Below are 14,556 nucleotides of genomic sequence, written 5' to 3' on the forward strand. Positions count from 1 at the left end.
GTGTTTGTGCCTGAAAGCTTGCAAAGAACATTTTTCCAGCTGTTTAGTTGGTCTAATAAAAGATATCACATGTAACCAAAGAACCTTGCCTGCCTATGTCCTTAGACCAACACAGCTACAACCCTGCAACAAGAACGAAAGGCAGCTTTTATACAACTTGCAGTCTGTGAAGCAGATCTCATTTTCATTTGCGTTAGGCCCCTTTTATGCCATTCTGCTTCTGATTTTTAGTGGTCAGTGTAGCTTTCTGCTCTGGCATTCTTGCATCCCAAAATGTCTTAGCAATGAATGTAGAAAGGACCCATAGGTCATTTAGCCTGACCTCCTGTACATCACAGGCCATCAAATTTCATTTCAAGTCCTGTATCAATCCATGTTTTTTAGACTGGGGTTGGTAATGTTCGGGGGCTGCTGTTAAAGGAGCTTAGCCCCCAATGCAGGCCACTTTATAGTTGTGGTGGCAGGAGCTGTGTTAAGTCACCTCTCCCTTCTGCAGTGCTGCCACTGCTGATTCTTCCCTCCTTATTACAGATGGACACCCTCCCCCCCCCGCTCTGCTGCAAGAAAGAATAGCTCTGTGGTTACATCTGGGTCGTGGGCCATAGGTTCCCAGCCTTTGTTTTACATTAAATATTTTAATTTTTAAAAATCCTTCAAACTTAGCTAACACGGCTGGCTAGTTAGCTGGTACCTGCAAGGTTTCTAGGTACGGTTTTAGAACACTGGCCCAACCTGCTCAGTACCCAACTTGCCCAACTCTAGCGTAGTGAATTGCTGATACTTGGATGAAGGTAAAAAAAAAATTCCAATTAATTATGCTTTTGTGGGGAGGGGGAAGCATTTGCCTGACCCCTATAAGGAACTGGTTGGAACCCTAAACTTGTGCTTGATTATAATAGTCTTAATGCAGAGCTGCAAGTGTTTATGATCATGATGAGAACAAAGCAAGAAAACCTGAGCTTCTTGGGGCCCTTAAAGAAAGATGTTGAAAAGGAAAGCTCAGAGAGAGAGTCCACAGCCAGAAAGAGGCATTCCAGCCATCCTTCTTAACCCTTCCTTCTCTGTATTCACCAAAGAATGTGTCTCAACAGTTAAATCAAGGTGCGTCTTTGAGGAGTTTTGTCTTAAAGACTTCAAGTGATGGTAAGTCTACTAGCTCCTTTGGTAAGGCATTCCAAGGTTTAATCACCCTTGTTGTTAAGAAATCACAGTTTACCTCAAGGTTGAATTCAACTAGCTTGAAATTATAGCCGGTAGCTTAGGGCATTGTCAGCAAGGTCAAAAGTCTTTCCTTACTGAGCATCTTTATGCTTGTTAACTCTCAACCTTGTCTTTGAGAAGCTGAATAAGATGAGCCTTAAACTTCACAATGTAAAAATTATTTCCCAGCCTTTCGATCTTTTTGTGGTTCTCCTTCAGCTGAGGTATTTTCGTATCCTCCTTGAAGTGCAAATGCCATACCTAGGTGTGCAGTGTTTTAGTAGTATTGTCCAACATATGTACAGAGGCAAGACTGTTTCTTTGCTTCTACCTGATATCTAGTTTTTTTTTTCATCCAAGCTTTACAGGAATCTTTTTTTTGCCATGGTATTGCTTTGAACTCCTGTAGAGGTTTTTATCCATGATGACCCCCTAAATATATTTTAGCCATTGCTTTCCAAGACAGAATCGTTCTGATCATATAGGTATTGTTGCATTTCTGGATCCTAGAATTATTACCTACTCTTTATGCTGTATGAAAAGGCGTTTTGTTGAGTGTGACTATTTAACAAAACAGTTTGTACTGATTTTAACCATATCTTGTCTCTCATTCATTACTTGCTACCCAACCAATCTTTCTATATTCTGCAAACTCTTTCCCACAGAGATTTCATACCATCGTTTTAATCATTAATAGAAAAAGAATGTTAAAGTTAGCCAGGCCATGAACCAACTGATCCTGAGTACATCCCATGAGAGAGAATCCCACCTACTGATATAATTTATAACTATATAAAAATGCATTTAATAGCTGTATTTTTGCAATCTGCTAGTACTCTTGTTCTAATTTATCCAATGTGTGTTCCATTAGTTAAATATAATGCAAGCTTTAATCAAGTAATTGAAACATTTTAGATTTCTGCAAGTCATTTGCTTAGGTATGCTGTATCACCTCAGTTACCATTATTAACCAGACTTGTAACCCTGTCAGAAATGCATCTTTTTTTGAAAAGGCTGTCTTGCATGAAACCATGCTGGATGGTGTTAATTATATATTTGGTCTCTACTTATCTGAGTTATGAATTAATCATTTTCTCTATTAATTTCATACTAAATAATATATAGATTTCTGGGTCATTCTTTTTTCCCTTTCATGTACTGCACAGGTTGGCAACCTACTGCCTGCGGGCCAGATCTGTCCCACAGAGCCGTCAGATCCATCCTGTAGATGTGGAGCACAATTACTAGACACTAAAATAAGAAAGAGTTTTGATAGTGAAGCAAAAGGTCTCATTGGCATCCCCCCCACTCCAAGAATCTTGCAGCCATTCATTCCCTTCCAAAGTCTGCCTGTCAGCCTGTCGTTTTAAGGATCTCATCATGAAGCAGGATAGATCAGGCACTCATAATTTTGTTCACCAATTAGACTTAATTCTGACATGCCAGGTTTTGGTGTATTGATTTCTATCCCTTGCTTTTATTAACCAACATGATCTGTTATTTACCATCCAATTCAGTATGTCATTTCCCACCTTTTCTTTTCACTTCCATTGTGATGTGAATGGGAAACTAAATAAAGTTTTATAAAATATTCAGAAATTGAACTTGCAAGTGATATAGGCCTAGCAGGCTCCACTTATTAAGTATCTCAGTTATGATTTACTGTATTTTTCTCGCACATAACTTGCACCTTCCCCACACCCACTGCCTGTCCTCTCCCCCTAAACCAGCTTGGAAAAATTGAGGTGCACATCATATGTGATGAAAAACCTCCTTGCAGTTCTAGACATTTAGGGGTGGGAATGGATGGGTGGGGTGGTGGCAGTGTTAATTTCTGTGCCCCCCTCAACCACTGCCAAATATCCAGATCCATGTTGAGCTCCCTTCTCCAACATTGTGCTGGAATGAGGTACCACCCAGGATTGACCTAGAGCTGGATCCTGCACACTGGCTTCAGAGCCATGTGCCAAATTGGACCCAGCACACCAAGTCTGGGATCCTGCACTGGCTTCAGGGCTGTGTGTTGGGTTGGACCTGGCATATAGCTCTGAAGCCAGTGTGCAGAGTTGGCCCCTGGCCCCATCTTTGAGTGTTGGAGAATTGGTCTTTTTAAAGTTATAAATATTTATTTTACTTATTGGTATCATTCTGTTCAAGATGAATGTCATCAGATCATGATCACTAGAAATTTGGTAGCCACTCATTTTTTAGATCAGCAATTAGCTGTTCTTCAGAATGGAGTCAACGGTAAGTTATGACATGCCAGACATGGGACTTTGTTAAGAAACTATCTGTTATTTTTTAGTTTGCTTTTTTTTTTTTTTTTTTTCCATTTTGCACTTCAAGCACAGAAGTAGGGAGTGGTTCTCTCTCTGAAATTGAGTCTTTTAACAAATGCTTGTTCCTACACCATCTTTAGTTTTCAAAGTTAGTTTTAATAAATGAGCATCGAAAGGATTCCAAGTTGTCTGACTAACTGCTAACATATCTTTAACATAAAGTGAATCCCACCCTTTGTTCCATATTCTGTTATTAAATAATTTGTAAACCTTTTAACGCAGGTACAGTATGTTTTATGATTATCACTTTTAATAATACAAACCATATCATATTTTATCTTGTACATAAACTTTTCCAGTACCTCTTGTCTATTATCTAAGGGCTCCTACTATTAGTATATAGACAATTAATATAGTTTCTTGCATCCTTTTTGTTTGGATTTTCCCTCAAATTTGATGCCATGATACCGACTTATAATCCTAGTATTTGTACCATATGACCTTCTTATCATCCTTCTCCCCGCTTTGTGCACAGTTGAAAGTCCTCCTGCCTGCCCTTGTTAATCTGTCACTGGGAGGCTTGTACCCCTACTCCTAACGTGAGTTTTTAGTACCATACAACCCCTTCTATAGACATATCTAGTCTATAGAAAGTGCAAAAACTTTCTATCCCATTTAACCACCTCTAGCATTTCCTAACTTGTTTCTTTTGCTACCAGTCTTTATGTGATCTACAAATGAGAAAACGAAGAAGAGTTTCCAAGGTAAAGAACAGCATCATCATAATCTTCAGTTCACTTCCATGATCTCTGAAGGTTTCTGTGGCATGATACCTGATGAAGTGTCATTGATGCCAATCTGAATTTTCATCTCTCTACCCTCTGTTCAAAATGCTGTTTCTCAAGGGTTCTTCTTTACTTGTCACCCTTGGCACTTCACCATTTCCTTGGCCTTTTTTTCACTTGCATCCTTTTTTGCATCTAATTTCAGATGTTTGTCCTTGCCTTCAAAGCCACTTTCATATCATTTTTTGAAAATCTTTTGGTCCCACTTCTGTCTCACTTCTTTCAAATCCTATGTCTCAGTTTTGCACCTTAATTAAATTAATGCTGTTTCTTATCCTTAGGTTACTTGACATTTTTCTGTCAAATTTTCTTTCTCTTCCTCCTTAAATAAAATCTCCCTGTTCAGCATTTTTCTATTTGTGAAGGTGGCTTTTACATACTGCTCTTTGTACATCCTTTTGTCATGTACCATATGCTGTCCAAGCCCAATTTTGCATTTAGTTACTGTATAATTGTCGTCTGCGTGGTATGTAAAGAATTCCAGGTACAGAAAAGAAACAAATTAGATTCATAAGTGAGAAATCTACCAATTTTAGTAAACCAAATGACTTCATACTCCTAAAATAACAGTTTTCCCATTATTCTTATTAATCAAGTTGAGGATGTTTTCAGAAAGGCTATTTTGGAAAAAATGGAGGAGAAATATCAGTGAATGGTCTGTTTCCTGAATCAAAGCTTATTAGCTGTCAAACGTACAAAAAAGCAATAGTTTACATATCAGTTAGAAAGACAAGTAGCAGAATCAGAATTCAAGAAAGGAGTTTACAGGTTTTCATAGTACTGGAAAAGATGAGAACTTCATAAAAACTTCCTAATATTTTTTAGGGTTGTTGGTTGTAGCTGTGTTAGTCTTTACTCAAAGAACCTTGTTTGCCTAATACTTTTTTGCTCCTTCAAAGCTCAGACATTTTGAACTTGCAAATTTGACTGGCTTGGTTCAATTGGATAGGAATACCATGGTGTGACAGGGTGCTTGGTGCACCTGTCACTTGAGGAGAGGGTGCCTGAGAAGGGGCAGGGGCTAATTAGGGAGGTATCTGACCAGAAAACGGCCCAGCTTGAGCCATATAAACCCCTGGCCTGAGCTGATCAGGCAGTCTAGCCCTGGGAGACGCAGGGAGAGGAGCTCCTGGTAGCAGGGCTCCTGAGAGAGCAGCTGATCAAGCTGAGGTAAGCAGTTACAGAGCCTGGGAATAGTGCAGGCCTTGCAGGGGAATGCCCTGGAAACAAGGGCAGTGAACCCATGGCTTGGAGAGAGAGGCCTTGGACAAGAGAGGTCTGGGAATAGGGTTGGGTGAGCCCATAGCCTGCAGAGGCTGCCAAGGCCCGAGAGGACTGGTGATGAATAATATCTGGCAGTTGTGGAAGGGACTGAAGGGGTGGTAAAGAGGTTCCAGCTGGCCCAGAGAAAGAGGGAGAGGAACAGAGGGCCTGCGGCCCAGAGGGAGAAACCTAGTCAGCCAGTCCTGTGCTCAGGCTGAGGTCAGAGCCCGGGAAGGGCAGGGAGCCCAGAAGTCAGTAGCCCAGAAGGAATGAATATCGGCAGGGCCAGGGAGCTTGAAGGTCTCCTGGTCCTAGGAGCAGGGCCAGGGGTCTAGCAAGACCGAAGGTCAGGGACCACAGCCAGAGACTGGCAGGGCCAGAGTTGCCTAGGAGTTTCACCTGGCCTAGGGGTGGGGCAAGGGTCCAGAGAGGGGCCAAAGACCGGGGGTCACAGCTGAAGACCAAGGGGGCCTTTGAGCCTAGGAGGGGCAACTGTGAACAGGGCCTGGGAGGCCGGAAATCTCATTGGCCCAGGAATGGACCACTACCAGGACCTGGGAGCCCAGAGGTCTCAAGTGTTCTAGGAGCAGGGGAAGGGCACAGAGAGGGGGCCAAAGACCTGGGGTCACTGCCAGTGACCAAGGGGCCCATAGCCCAAGAAGGGTGAGGGCTGGGAGCCTGTACCCCAGGAACGGCATGTGTTAGCAAATCACCTGTGAGGCATGGTGAGGGTATTAGGGAGGATGGAGCCCACGTAATTGGGCCATATGGCAATGACTTTGGACACTTGTGCTCATGAGAGTAAGACCAGGCTTGGGAAGCCTCCCTTTTTTTCAAAGATGATAACACCAAGGTGTGGCAGGTGAGTGAAGGGGAGATTGCCCAAGGAGAGTCACACTTGGGCCAGGGCTAAGCAGCCATCAGGGGCCATCGCGATCACCCTGGAACAAGCACCTGCTACGTTGGGCATTTTTGTTTGACAAGATGTGGTGTAAGTGTGTGCATGGGTGAACATGCGTATAACAAATGTCTTTATCCTTTTGCACAGTTGGCAAGAAAATACGTTTGAGCTGGATAGACTCCCTCCAGAAGCGGTGCAAGCACCTACTCTGGATACGTTCAAGGAACGCCTGGATGGTCACCTTGCTGTGGTCATCTGACCCCAGCTGACTTCCCTGCCCAGGGGGCTGGACACAGTGATCTTGCAAGGTCCCTTCCAGCCCTAATGTCTGTGAAATGTATGGATTTACCAAACCTTTTTTAGTATATTAAAATAGACTATATTTGTTAAAGTACTCCTGCTTTCTATTTCAGGAAAGTTGAAACAAATACTGAGCATTTTTTAAAAATTAAAACTTTATTAACTAGGCAGATTTTTTTAGTAGCTTTAAGGCTGTGGGGCAAAGTCCTGCATGATCGAGGCAGTCCTACAATCCTTGCATAGTGACTCACGTAAGAGTACTTTTAGATGTTGCTTTATAATGTAGTTTCCAGGTAGGGCAGGGGGAGAGACTTGTATGACAAGTGACATGACTAGACTCTAAGACAGGGGTATCAAACTTATGGTCCATGGGCCAAATTCAGCTCGTGGGCCCCTGCCTTCTGGCCCCTGGGACTGCTTATTGGTCTGACCAGACCCACAGAATAGATCCAGCCCACAGATTCCCCCTGTCCTCCTCTCCCCACTTTTCTGCCAGCATACCTGATCAGGTGGCCGCTCCATCTTGTTTGGGACCTGCACCACACGTGAACCCTGTGAGTACTGCTTGCACCTCAATTTCCAAACTTGTTGGAGTAGGTGCTGTGTGAGGCGTGTGTCTCAGAGCAGGTGTCATACATGGTGTGGCTGCTGCTCTCACCACACTGCACCACATCCGGCATCTGTTGCAGCCACTTGGGGATCTGTGCCATGCACAGATCAGGCATGTTGGGGAAGGTGGAGAGGGAATGGAAAGAGATCTGTGGGCCTGGCCCAGCCTGTGGACTGGCCCTAGGTCATTCATCAAGTCCACAGGGCCGGTGAGTTGGACACCCCATCTCCAAGTGTTATGAAAAATGATGAGAGTCTGAGCAGGACTGGTTAAAAGCAAGGGTCAGCGACCAACAGTCCTCAGGGCTGGTTCTGACCTGAACTGGGTCAGTCCGGCCTCTAGCCTTAAAAGGTTGCTGACCACTGGCTTAAGGTGATTTTTTAACCCCTTTGGCCATATTCTTTCTTGGAGTGGTGGTAATCCTCCTCACTTCCTAAAGAGATAAAATTAGACCCCTTTTCCCACTGGGAGGGGGGCCAGCAAGGGCTATAACAGGTGTTGTCTCCCACTGTGGGAGGCAAGAGTGACAGCAGGAGATGCTTCTTGGCACTTGTCCCCAGTGGTATATTTGTTCTCTTTTTGGGGGGAGTAAGAGTGGGATTAGGCTAACCTGTTTTCAGTCCCCCCTCCCCCCTTTCTTGCCACGCAGAGTCCTCTGCTAAATTGCTGTTGGCTCAGGATCCCAGAGCAGTGAACTTTGTTATCTCAGTTATTTTTTTATGCCTCCTGTGGTCTTGGCAAGGTATGCTTGAATGGGTTATGCTTGAATCCAAGTGACAAGCTTTTCTTTACATTTGGCATGGTTATTTACTTTTCTAAAAATTAAAGCTGAGGTTCTGACGTAATTGCTGGACCATCAAGTGTGAGCTTATCATGCCCTTAGCTTAACTAGATCGAGATAATGGCTGTACTGTGGAAATATAACTAACTAAGTAAAATCTGTTTTATTCTTTCAGATTGACCAGATTTAGTTAAAGGGTCACTCAATTTAAAACCATTTTTCTGCGTTAAAATATTCCATGGAAGCCACTGCACCAATTTTTGAATTTTTACATTAACAACTTCCTATTTGTAAAGTGTGCTTTTTCTTTTGTTTTGCTGAGACACCAAGTATGCAAATAGGGGCACCTGATCATACTGAAACATGGTGAAAAATAGTATAATTAGATACATGATTAAGTTGAAAGAATAGTTTTTCCTCTAATCTTTGCTATGATAATTGGATGCTGTTGTTGAGTTAAAGGCAAATGTTCAGATACAGGTGTGTTGCTAGTATCACTTTATCTTGTGCTTAATTTTTGTTCCTCTGTGCTAAAGAGCACAGTAATATGTTAAAGAACTAGTCTTGCTCTTTTTTTAGTACTGTTGAGTCAAATTTTGTACAAAAGTTCCCCCCTCTGAAGCATATTTTTTTAAATGACTCTGCAATGTGGCTGTTAAGTCAGCAGTTGTAGACTGTTTCATGTTATCTTCAGTAAACACTGAGAATATAATACAAAAGGGCAAATTTCAGACATTGCTCATATTTGGGATCTTACAATAGATGTAGTTCTTCCCAGTGTTTCCCACATGTATGCCATGCTTTGGTGCACAAGTACTCTGTGCATTTGATTGGGTTTTTTTGGGCCCGTGTTCTTTGGGTCATGCCTGTACACCTGAGTACCCTCATGCACCACCCCTGAAAGCTTAAATGGCAGTTGAACTTGGATTTCTTCACCAAGACAGACTAGGTTTTCTAAACCTCTTTAACGGCAGAGATGAAGAACAATTTTGACCTCTGTAATATAAACTGTCTCCATGTTTGTCAACCTCCTATAGTCCAGCCTATGAATTGGCCATGGCTAGTTGCTCATGCTAGCTGCCTCTGTTGTCAGGACAGTGGTATCATTGGTTGCTTTGACAATCTCATGGCATCTGGGAATCTGAATTGCCTAAGCCAGGCTGGTACTATCAGGGTCATTAAAGCAGTCATGTTTGAGTTTCTTTGCAATCCACTGTAGAGGGGGAGGTTGATGGATATCCACACACCAGGCCTGGAGTCTCAGCATGAGAAGGATCTAAGTGTAATCTGAAGCAGAACAGGAGACAGTTGTTTGTTTGTTTGTTTGCTTGTCTTCCTGTTTTTGACAAAAAAATTGTGTGAATGAGCCTTCCTGTGAATGATTCTGATTGAGACCTTTATTGATCAATTGTGGTCACTTGAAAATGTCTGGTGCTCTGTAATACTTGTAGGTGCAAGCTACTGGGGTTATTTAGCAATAGGTGGACCAATTCCAAGCTGATGTTTTCTGTTATAGGAGAGTTGCATGTGACCTTCATTTTTTGTCCTGGAAAACTACCTTTCCATGTTCCAAAGCATTATATGGAGCTTTTATAATCTCTCAGGATCACAAAACCCAAAATTGGTATCAGCAACATATGCTCCCCAGCCAGGGTTGGGAAGCATCTGTTACCATTCCTTTGAAGATAACAGCACAGAAAACAGAACACCGCTGCAGACAAATTGGGATTCTTCCATCAATCCAGTGGCTTTAGGCCTTCTGGAGGAATAAGGACTGGTATATTGATGTGATGTTTCCAGACACTTTTTACATACAACAGTGGCGATGTCTGTCATATACAGTTACAAATGTGCATGATATGATATGACCTAAAATCTTTAAACACATCTGTGCCGTTTTCTGAAATTGGTTTTGTATATTGACTCTTAAGATGTGTCCCCAGCTTTGAAGCTGGCCTGAAGTAGGTGTGCTCTTGCTGTGTAGAGCCTAGAGAAGTGCTAGAGGTCCTCTAGGAGATCAGTGACTGTGGTGTGGGTGAACCTGTGGTGTTCCTGACCTCCCCATATACACTGCAAGACATTTTATGTAATCTCTTGGCTATTGATAATCTAAATGATAGGACTCTGTGCTGGAAATGCAAAGTCTGTACTAGGAACCTTTATATATTGCCCATGTCTTGAATGGAAAGAAATAGGTGAATATGTGCTGAGAGCTACACGTCATCCATATGGACCTGAAGACAGGATTACTGAAGAGTTGTTATGAGCCATTATTATATATGGAGTCAAGTTGAGTTTCCCCAAGTTCAAAATTCATCCCATCAGTAAAATCAGGCATTTTGACCAACTATCAAGCACTTCTAAGTATGAATGAGTTGGTAATGCTAAACTGAAGACCAGCATACTTTTAGGCTCCAGTTTGGTGTTAGTTTTTAGTGGTTTCCTTACTTTGCCTTGCCTTGCCTTGCCTTTGGGTTCAGTGATTGAGTGATGCTAGTGCTAGCTGTGTATAGAAATACTAAAAGCTCAAAGAAGCATCTGGCATCCTCTCACCTTTTATAGAAATTGGTGGAATAAAGGCTGGTGTGCATCACAGCACCTGTGCTGGCTCTAAAGGCTTTCATAGCTGGTCTTTCTGGTAATCTTTATGCTAGTCTGATATATTTTTCCCTTGTTACTGCTCTTTCTAAAGGTTCTGCCATTCTGTGAAGAAGTTTTGAAAGTCTTTTAGTCATGTTGAAAAAGTACAGATGGGTCCTTTGCTTCATCCACTGATGCGGATGAGGTGGCAAGTAGATCGATTTCAGCAGATTGCTTCTCATTTCAGACTTAAACCACTGTGCAAAACAGTTGGGAAGATGAGGTTTTCTGATGTAATATATGCGTCATGCAGAGAGCCACAAGGGTACTAAGAGGCTGTAGTGGGTAGTAGTGAGTAGGTGGTCCTGTGCTGTTTTCTCTGTACTTCCTCTTGACTAACTCCTAGCCCTTGAGTCTTTTTCATAGGGATCAAATGAGTAGGATCTTGGAAAACATGTTGGGGGGTTTTCCTCCACTATGGTTGGCAGTAAAGGAAGAGGGTGAATACTCTTTTTAGTAGAGGAAAAGATTTTATTATGAGTCTGAGAGCTCGCTACAGGGAAAATGCTGGACCTGCAACAGCTAACTAAGAAGCAAAAATATTTCTGTTCATTGTAGAAATAAATCTTAATTCACAGTTGCATTTTATTAAGTACAAGAATTAGGAGCAGTCCCCTGTTTCATTAATGCAGTGTTTTATTGTGTAGGTATTTTCTGTTAGAGACTAATTGTTATCTTATCTGTTTGTTTTATGTACACAACCTCTATGTAGTCTCAGTTGTCTGGACATCCGAATCAATTAGTCTGTCGGCTGTGTTTTAAAAGTAGCTTTGTTTCATAAAACGGCATGTTTTTTGTTTAGAAACTGCTTATTAAGCAGCTTTTTTTTCTGTTCAAAGAAAAAAAAAATCTTGCCTTCTGTGTTGCCAGAGCCTTTAGCAAATTAAAAGGAAGCATTTGTGGCTCTTCAGGCCCTTTTTTGAAGTTTTTTCCGTCTTTCAAAAAACTCTCCCTGCTTATGGTGTTTGGAACAGCACTCGTTTTGGCAGATCATGAAGAAATATGGTCATGGTTTCAGTTTTGGTTTAAAAGTGCAGGGATAATTATACTTTGCAATAGCATCTGCATACATTTTTTTCTCCTTTTTGGGCGGGAGGATTAAATATTGCTTTTATCCTTACTACTAATTTAGGATTCTGAATATCTGGGTATTCTCCCTCTCTCCCTGACACAGACAGACACGCTTCTCCAACTGTTCATATAACAAACTGCCATTGACTCTTATCAGAAAGATTTCCACATGAAAGAGAAGTAGGGTTAGGGTTGCCTATGTGGGGGGTTTTTTGTCACACTAACATACTTATTCTTACTCAATGATTTGTATCTGTATTACATGATTACTTTTGTACAGTGTGCATAAATTGCTTGACTAGAAATGTAGACATTTGTATAAAGAATTCAGTTACTAAGGAGACAATTTTAAATGTTCAAAAGTCTGAATAGTTGCACAGTACACGGGAAACTTGCCATGTTCCTGATACTGAAAATATATACTGAAAATATTTCAGTTGTGCTGGAAGACCAAATTAAGCTAGGATTCATAAAAATGCTTTTCCTGGCTTCTCAGGAGCACTTTTATCCCCTCTGATGGGGAGGGACTGTGGAGAAGGAAAGATCTGAGTTCCCACTTGTGAACTTACTTCAGGTTCATCATGCATAAGGGACAGGAGATTTCCCTTGCCAACAGAAATTGCTGAGACCAACCTCCAAGCTATGATGGTGTCCCAAGGTTTGTAGAAAGCCCATGACATCTGCGTGGTTATTTGAGAGTTGTTTCCGCTAGTTGATGATGGGATTTTAGGCAGAAGACAAGGTAGAGGTGCATCTTATAGACTGAATCAGAAATTCATAAGCTTCCATAACCCATGAAAGGACATTCAGAGAGTAGGCTTTCAAACAGAAGTAGTGATAGTCTGCTCTCTGCATGTCCTTGCATAGCATGTGATGAAGTGAGCTGTGGCTCAGGAGAGCTTATCTATCTCTGATTCAGTTAGTCTGTAAGGTGCATCTTTACTTGCCTTCTGCCTAACTTCAGGCCAACATTAACTACCTCAGTCAGCTTTGGGATGCTAGGTGAAAGGGAAGCGAAGTCAATGTAGCTTGTATAGTTGGAACGGTATTGCATTTTTGGTGTTGCTGTGATTGGGTGCTGGTTGGAGGGACAGGCAATACATGCATCTATCAATCTCATTCCCTATGTGGTGCTCTAGATCCTTAGAGACTCATCTTGTGCTGGCATTTGAGTGAAGAAGGAAATAAAATGCTATTATGGTTACCTGCTCCATTCGGGGAAGAAGGGATATTTTGAGCATGGGCAATATGCAGTGATTTTTTTTTCCCCTTTCCCTTGGGTTCTTGCATGCTAAATCTTAATCCTGCTTTTACTTAGGATACAACTAAGGGTCCACCATTCTTCTCTTTTCTTTGATGGTTCTTGTGTGTTTCCTGTTGAAGTCCTGAAAGCTCCCTCTCTCTTTATTGCTTTTCTACAGGAGGATTTTTTGCTTCACTCTTTGCATGTTCTAACAGCTGCCCAACATGGACGTTTTGGATTCATTCTCAACAGATTTATGTCCATCTATATTTATATGTCCATCTTTTTTCTGGACCGCATATATCTAAATTGTTAAATGCTTAAAAATTTAAGCAGGCAATTTAATTTTATACATAGTACTTTCCTGAGGGACTTGCTTTCAGGGGCATTTTGACATCTTTCTGTGCCTTTGAATCTCCAGCTTGCACATCCAGATGTTAAGGTGGCAATCAAAATTAAAGTTGAAGATTTTATTTTTGAAGCTTTTAAATTATAGATACAATAAAAGTCTGCAGCTTAATACTGTGCTTCCTGAGTTTCTGGGTATTCAGTTTTTAAATATTTGACACTCCCAAACGCCTGCTGTGGGAACTAATGAAATGGCTATACTTCACACTTGGAATTTTTGTCATCTTAAATACTCAGTTTTGACTTTTTAGTAATTCTGATTGTTTAATATCTTTTTATTTTCAGGGAATAGAAGCATGCTAACAAGAGAATCATTGCCCTGAAATTCAGGTTTTCAGGCTGACTGCCATTATGGGTAAGTTACATGCGAGTTGAATCCAATTTAGTATTGTTGCCAGTAAAAAGAATAGTAAAAGTTATATAACTTTAATTTATTACCATGGAGATGCATGTTGTAGTGATATTTTCACTTGAAGTGAGGTTTAGTTACTTTGTGTATTTCCCAAAATTACAATACCTACTTTTTGGATGTAGAATAAACTTAAGTAAAAATATTAAGTGCACAGCTGAGGTACCAAATAGCATTGATTCTGTCTGGCAATAATGCTGTTAGGCCAAAAACAATCCATTTTTAAATACGAACTATAGACAAAATTCTTTAATCATAGAGACAATGGATCAAATACATCTTCATAAATCTAGTGGATACAAAAAATCATGGACTAAATATAGACATTGGATTTATGGCACATTATGACCTGCCTGCCATCTGATAACCGCAGATAACCTCTCTACATTTTACCAGCTACCTTCTATCACCACCTCCCCCTTCCCACCTCCCTCCCCCCAACTCCCTTCTCACACCTATTGTCTCCTATTCCCTTTGAACCTTACTGCAATGGATTTGCATTTTCACAGACCTGCATTTTGCATATTCATAGATTCATAGATGCTAGGGTCGGAAGGGACCTCAATGGATCATCGAGTCCGACCCCCTGCATAAGCAGGAAAGAGT

General features: G+C 41.4%; 1 protein-coding gene across 2 annotated transcripts in view; it reads left to right on the forward strand.

The window, feature by feature from the left end:
- The first annotated feature begins 13,805 nt into the window (after positions 1-13,805).
- Positions 13,806-14,556, forward strand: part of LOC109322641 (mitogen-activated protein kinase kinase kinase 2-like) — a 28,428-nt gene continuing 27,677 nt past the window's right edge. The window contains exon 1 of one of the 2 annotated variants that reach the window (XM_019553705.1): positions 13,806-13,896. In XM_019553705.1, the coding sequence (XP_019409250.1) occupies positions 13,893-13,896 (4 nt within the window). In that variant the 5' untranslated portion in view covers positions 13,806-13,892. The remainder of the gene's footprint in view (positions 13,897-14,556) is intronic. The other variant, XM_019553706.1, reaches the window with a different exon arrangement.

This window comes from Crocodylus porosus, unplaced genomic scaffold (genome assembly GCF_001723895.1).
Source record: "Crocodylus porosus isolate Cpor-Errol unplaced genomic scaffold, CroPor_comp1, whole genome shotgun sequence".
NCBI lineage: Eukaryota > Metazoa > Chordata > Crocodylia > Crocodylidae > Crocodylus > Crocodylus porosus.